Source organism: Vigna unguiculata, chromosome 8 (genome assembly GCF_004118075.2).
Source record: "Vigna unguiculata cultivar IT97K-499-35 chromosome 8, ASM411807v1, whole genome shotgun sequence".
Taxonomy (NCBI): Eukaryota; Viridiplantae; Streptophyta; class Magnoliopsida; order Fabales; family Fabaceae; genus Vigna; species Vigna unguiculata.
In genome coordinates, this window is record NC_040286.1 from 21,771,890 (window position 1) to 21,779,068 (window position 7,179).

A 7,179-nucleotide genomic window follows, 5' to 3' on the forward strand; every position below is an offset into this window, starting at 1 on the left:
TTCCGTTATGTGAGGGTAAATGCGTCACATACACAATTAATTACTCACTAACAACTCACCTAGCTAAACCTCTCTTATTAAACACTATCTTTTTAAATTCCATTTAAGTTTCTTCTTCAATTATTTTTAATTTTTAATTTTAAATTCAAAATATTTCTTTGTTTTGCTTGAAATTGAAAATAACAACACTCCCTCACCTCACTTGGCATCATTTCTGTGCTGTTCTCTCTTTCTATGCGCTTGCTTCTGTGCTCTCTATCATTCCCACTCGTTTTTTCCCAAACAGCACAAAAAGAGAAAACAAAAGCGAAAAAGAGGACAGAGAGAGAGAGTCTCACCGCCGGCGACACTTCTCACTGAAGTAATAATGCACGGCCGACTCTCCTACCTTTTGAGCATCGGACGCGCCACCGCAGAAATGAACTAATTCCGGAGCTGTTGCAGTCAACGAAAAAGCCACACAGTCGCGCCACCGCAGAGTTAGAAGAGAATGCGCGAAGCGCTCGCGTGTGACGTCGCCGGCGCGGCGTCGTCTCCGGCACCACCGGTGGTTGTGACGGGGCGGAGCCGTTCGCAGGGATTTCCGCGGCGAGTGACGCCTGCGACGCTGCCTCTGGCACCGGTGTCTGGATCGGCGGTTGAGCGTGTTCTTCCGAACGGCGACTTCTACGCCGGGAGGTTCTCCGGTAACGTGCCTCACGGATCGGGGAAGTACCTGTGGACGGACGGGTGCATGTACGAGGGGGAGTGGAAGCGGGGAAAGGCGTCCGGAAAGGGGAAATTCTCGTGGCCCTCGGGCGCGACCTATGAGGGCCAGTTCAAATCGGGTCGAATGGAAGGGTTTGGAACCTTCGTCGGATCCGACGGCGACACCTACCGCGGGTCGTGGATCTCCGACCGGAAACACGGGTTCGGGCAGAAGCGCTACGCGAACGGGGACTTATACGAAGGGTGGTGGAAGCGCAACGTGCAGGACGGTCACGGCCGTTACGTCTGGAAGAACGGGAACGAGTACGTCGGGGAATGGAAGAACGGCGTGATTAACGGGAAGGGTGCTCTGGTGTGGGCCAACGGGAATCGTTACGAGGGGCAGTGGGAGAACGGGGTCCCCAAGGGTCACGGCGTTATGAAGATTCAGCATCGTTTGCTCTGGGGCGAGAATTTCAGCGTGAAACGTTTCTCCGTTGACGGAAGAGGGAGCGTGAATAATGACAAGAGTTTCCCCAGGATTTGCATCTGGGAGTCGGAGGGTGAAGCGGGAGACATCACGTGCGATATTATCGATAATGTGGAAGCGTCCATGTTTTACCGCGACGGAACAACGTCAGATTCTGAAGATTTGAGAAGGAACCCTTGTTGTTTCGCCAGCGAAGTGAAGAGACCCGGGGAAACAATTTCCAAAGGGCATAAGAATTATGACTTGATGCTTAATCTGCAATTGGGGATAAGGTGACCGAAGCGCTTCGGCTATTTTTGTTTCAAGTGTTACTGCGAATTTGCCATGTTTTTATTTGTGTTTTAACTTTAAATTTAATCAGGTACTCTGTTGGGAAGGAGGGTTCCACTTTGCGGGAGCTTAAGCAGAGTGATTTTGATCCGAAGGAGAAGTTCTGGACTAGGTTTCCCTCCGAGGGGTCCAAGATTACGCCGCCGCATCAGTCCGCCGAGTTTCGATGGAAGGATTACTGTCCGGTGGTTTTTAGGTGTGTAGAATCTTTGGAGGGTGTGGTGCGTGTTGCGTGTTTTGGGGTGTTTCTGTTTTTAGTTGACTGAGTTTCGGTTTGGATTTTGTAGGCATTTGAGAAAGCTGTTTCAGGTCGATCCTGCTGATTACATGTTGGCTATATGTGGCGATGATGCTCTTCGGGAGCTTTCTTCTCCTGGGAAAAGTGGAAGCATCTTCTACTTGACCCAGGATGATAGATTCATGATAAAGACGGTGAAGAAATCTGAAGTCAAGGTTCGATACATGTCTTCTAAAGCTTGTAGAGTCGTGTCTTGTTAAATTCTGTAATGAAATTCTGGGAGTCTCAAACTCCCCATGGCCAAATGGATAGGTTTCTTTGTTATTCCTCCTCCGGGTTATATGGCTGGTACTGTATTTTGTGAGTCAGTCAACTTGGGGTTTTGGGGAAGGGGGGGACCTGTTTTATTGGTTTGGTCATTCATGTTTTATGATTGAACATGAATTCTTACCTTTTATTATACTACTAATCTTTTGCTTGATACTTGCATAGACTGATTCTTGATTCCGGTGCTCAATTTTTAGGTGCTTCTTCGGATGCTTCGAAGTTATTATCAACATGTTTCTCGATATGAGAATTCACTTGTGACAAAATTCTATGGGGTGCATTGTGTTAAGCCAATTGGAGGCCAGAAGGTATAGATTGGTATATGTGCTCTAGCTGTTTGAGGGGTTGCCCCATCTTCAGTACTTGACTTTTGATTGCTTGTTGAAAATCAGATCCGGTTCATTGTGATGGGCAATCTTTTTTGTTCCGAATATCCAATTCATAGACGATTTGACTTGAAAGGATCTTCACATGGGCGCGCCACAGATAAACCTGAGGAGGACATTGATGAAACGACCACCCTCAAAGACCTTGATCTCAACTTTGCGTTTCGTGTTCAAAGAAATTGGTTTCAGGAACTCATCAAGTAAGTTACTGTGCTTGTTTGTCCTGTCTTACGTATATAGACATACACTTTTAAGGGCTTGAACACGATAAATATGTGCTGACGTAGTCCTCTCATTGTGTTCAGACAAATTGAGCTGGACTGTGAGTTCTTGGAAGCCGAGAAAATTATGGATTACAGTCTTTTAGTCGGCATTCATTTTCGTGATGATAATACGTGTGACAAAATGGGGCTTTCACCTTTTCTCCTGCGCACTGGTATCTATCCTCCATCCACTTGAGTGCATAGAGACAAAACTTGTGTGTTACGAAAATTTTAAATTCATCTGTTTTCTCCCTTCAGGCAATAGGGATACTTATCAGAATGAAAAGTTCATGCGTGGTTATCGCTTTCTTGAAGCAGAGCTACAAGATAGAGATAGAGTTAAATCTGGAAGGTAAGGTGTACTATGTTCTAGTTGCTTACTATTGATGTGGATGGATTTTTACAGTTTTTAATTTATAAGAAGATTGCATTGTTATAAAATCTACTTCCATTGTTAAATTGAATTGGCATATTCCCGTAATCATTTAGAATATTGCTATGCCGAAATGAGGATTGTTTCTTTCGGAGATGTGTTGGTGATTGGGCAAAATTGGTCCTACTGCTATCGAGTGAAAACAATAGATAGATATGTATCATGTTACCACTTGAAAGCATCACAAACTGAGATGCTTGTGTCCTGTACGCCCTTGCAAGTTGCAATCTTAGGTTATAACTTTGTTGGCATTAATGTTCTATAATTTCTTCTTTTTAATTGACATTTTTCATGATAATAATTGAAAGTAGTTTGCATTATTTTAGCAAGTCAGTGGGCATATAGTATTGCAGGCAATTGTTGTTAGTGGGGCTCATGTAGGCTGTGGTCCCAATTCATTAATTCAAATTCGTATTTCTAATTTATTTATTTTCCTGACAATAGATTCATCGAGGCAATTATGATCGTTTCAATACTTTCTCTGGATCCATGATTTTTCTGTATCTATCCTGTTAGCCTAGCTTATTCGGGAAGAAACGAAATTCCGACCTCTACTTGCTCAATGATTTTGGAAATTGCGAGTTTTTGTTTACTATTGTGTTACTTTCCTAGACCATTAAAGGTTGTTGGGTTTTATGTGAATGCATATTTATGGTGTATTAAGTAGGATTCTTGTTTCAGGAAATCATTGATTAGGCTAGGAGCCAATATGCCTGCAAGAGCGGAGCGAGTGGCACGAAGGAGTGACTTCGATCAATACACCACTGTTGGAATCAGCCATTTGACCCCTTATCGCAGCGGGGAGACTTACGATGTGATTCTATATTTTGGGATTATTGACATTTTGCAAGATTATGATATCAGCAAGAAGATTGAGCATGCTTACAAGTCATTTCAAGTTGACCCTTCTTCAATTTCTGCTGTTGATCCAAAGCTCTACTCCAAGAGGTTTCGTGATTTTGTAGGTAGAATTTTCATCGAAGAGAGGTAGCAGATTGATTGGCATGGAATGAGGCTCAAATATTTCTTCCTTACGGTGAAGAAGATTCCTGGTTGTTATTGTTCATAACAATCAGAAAAAAAATGGTTCAAATTTGAAACCCATTGCAATGATCTTGGAGTTGACTGGTTAAAATGCCACTGTACGGCGAAGTGGCTGACAGAAGGTCGCGGTAGTTGGGGTTGTTTGGTGGCCTAGTTTTAAAAATAGAGCCATGGTGATGGTATGGTGAAGGAGGGGAAAACTTGTACATGAAGATGGGGATGAAGTTGGATTATTTTGTTTATTTCTTTGGTTGAAGAAATGGGGTTGGGGTTGTTGAATTTTTTGTGGTTACTGCATAGAATATGAATATATGATGGAGAGATAAGAAAGAGGGAGGGGCGTGAAGTGTTTCCCTGATCTTTGATTAAAAAATGCGTGGATGAGTAGGAAATAAGGAAAATGTACAGTGTTTATACAAAGGATGGATAGTTGAAGGAAATTATTAATTTTATTTTGTATTTTGATCATTATTCTTGAATTATTGGACAGTTGAAGGCGTGTTATGTTGAGAGAGTGAGATGGAGTGTCAAATTCTTCTCTTCCACACACACCAAAGTCTCTTATCTGATGAAAGGAACATAAATAAGTGGGGCTTCATTGCGGGGTTGAAGAAAATAAAAAACTGGGGTCGTTGGGTTAGCTTTTGCAGTGAAAGCGAGGGCGTTGGGCTTCAAAGTGTGTTGAGGGCATCAAAAGCAGAGAAAGCAAGAGAGAGAGAGAGAGAGAGATCTCGTTTTTCCTCTCTCATTTTCTTCACTTTCTCTCATGCTTTTCACTGTTTATGTGCCTCTCATTCTAGTTATTTTTATATCTTAATTTAGTAAAAAATTGACCGAAGTTTTATAATGGTTTGGGTTTGCGAGAAAGAAAGCAAAGTACCTGTATCAGTAATCACATCACGTGGTGGAACCTGCTCTGATTGCTCCATTAAATTAAATCTATCTTGGTAACAAGTGAAATTGTTATTATGTCCTGTGATTGAAGACATTATCTGTTATTTATTATCCACTGTAAAATTATTTTGACCCTTATTTCTCCTTTGATCGTGGGTGGCCCCATTGCCATTTGTTTCTGTTTTCAGGAAGCTAATCAGCATTATGGATTTCAAGCGTGTCTTCCACGTCCTTTCATTCCACTCTCTTTTCAAACAAACCTTCCTCCTACACCTAATTCTATTTAAATGCGTTAATTCAGTGTTGCGCTTCCAAATCATAATCACTATCATGTATTCATAAGATTCTGGGAAGGTTTTTTTCATCTTGAACGCATTAAAAGTATGTAGAAGAAGAATGTTACTATTCCTGACAGCAATGTGAGAAAAATTCAGAAGTGAGTAAAATTTGATGGTGGTTGCATAAGTGCCCCTAGGTGGAGGGAACGGGAGCTGGATCCCACGTTCCCATTTTAAAAATGGCAGTGATGCAAAGAAACAGGGATTAGGCAAAAACATTAAGTAGCCGTACAACATCAATTCCGGAACTGGTTTCTCAACGTGTCTCCATATGTTGTTTGAATCACCTTTCGTTGTACTTTTCCATCACCCCACTTTTTCCACGTGCATTTCAACCCATTCACCAAATACATTCCCAACACTAACCCTAGACTAATAAAATCCCTTTACTCTTCTTAAATTAATCCCTATTCATCTCGGTTTCTGCTCCAATAGATTTCCTAACAAACAAAATCCTCTCTCCAATCTCTAATCATGCCCCTCTTAACCATTTTTTCATTTCAATTTCAAACCAAAACAATACTTTAATAGGGTAAGTTCAAGATATTGAAGGAATTTGCAGTGATCGGAAGCACGTATAATACATAAACCACCTATTTAATTCCCGTGGCTACCAATGGCATGTGTTAAACTTACATCACATCTCGTTTTGCAGGCTATGACATGTTGCGATTAGTTTAATGCATGTTATTATAATGTCTAAAATGGGATTTGCAATCTGTTTCCGTACATTTTGAAAACTTTTGATTGAGTCAACACAAATTAGCCAAATCCAATGAAAAGTCTTCATTGGAGACTGCACCACAAACAACCCAGGTGCCATGGGAATGCCGAATGCCGAATGCATATAAAAAATAAATAAATAAATTCAACTCAACCAAATCCCTAACATCTCTACTCAATTACCTCATCATGCCGGATCTATCTGTCTCCAATCCAAGAATAATAAGAAAATAGCATTCAAAAACAAGGCAAACAAAATAAGGACACTTTGCCACACATGTATACATGTAAAGTAAACTAAGAGTTAGGCATATGGAAGTAAAAAAATGCAGAATAGAAGAGCTGGAAAGTAAGGGTGTAAGAAGAGGAAGAGGGGGGGCACATGGGACAGACGCTGCTGCTACTACTACTTTATCAACCTAGGTTGTGGTAGTAGATACATATGTCTTTGCATACCCAAAGGGAAATTTTCAAATCATTTTAAATTAAAAAACAGTTACACAAATCATGAAAGAACATGGTCAATTGTGAGCTGTGAAGAAAAAGTGGAAAAACAAAATGTCCAATAAAGAATGAAAGGAACATAGTCAAATAGTTGGATACTAACACAATGTACCATATGGTCCAGGTTGTGTTGTCGTTTTGGTGAGGGTTGTGTGAAGTGTGTCGATAGAAGCTAAATATAGTTGCACTGTGTTTGTTTGTATGTGTGTGTCGCAGAACATTTTCACACGCCGATTCTCGATTCAGACTGAGACAGAAGAACCATTTTCAAGCAAGCTTAGCGTGGCAACAATCAAAGTAACACACTTCTTTGCACCAACCTTCTTCTTTTACCCATATCAAATAAGGATACATTTATTATATCAAACTTCCACCTTTTTTTATCATATCAAAATTTAAATTCTAATTACTTACTTACTTCAATACTTAATAATAAAATACTCGCTCATTTTATTATTAGATCAAATATTGTTGAATGGTGTGTGTGAATGTGTTTTTTTTTTTCTTTTTCTGCATTACATA

General features: G+C 40.7%; 1 protein-coding gene across 1 annotated transcript; it reads left to right on the forward strand.

The window, feature by feature from the left end:
- The first annotated feature begins 490 nt into the window (after window positions 1-490).
- On the forward strand, window positions 491-4,724 carry LOC114194336 (phosphatidylinositol 4-phosphate 5-kinase 1-like). Its single transcript, XM_028084492.1, has 8 exons — window positions 491-1,449; window positions 1,539-1,703; window positions 1,795-1,960; window positions 2,270-2,380; window positions 2,465-2,658; window positions 2,764-2,894; window positions 2,980-3,073; window positions 3,836-4,724. The coding sequence occupies exons 1-8, from the start codon at window positions 491-493 to the stop codon at window positions 4,143-4,145; spliced, it is 2,130 nt and encodes a 709-aa protein (XP_027940293.1). The 3' UTR covers window positions 4,146-4,724.
- The last annotated feature ends 2,455 nt before the right edge of the window (window positions 4,725-7,179 follow it).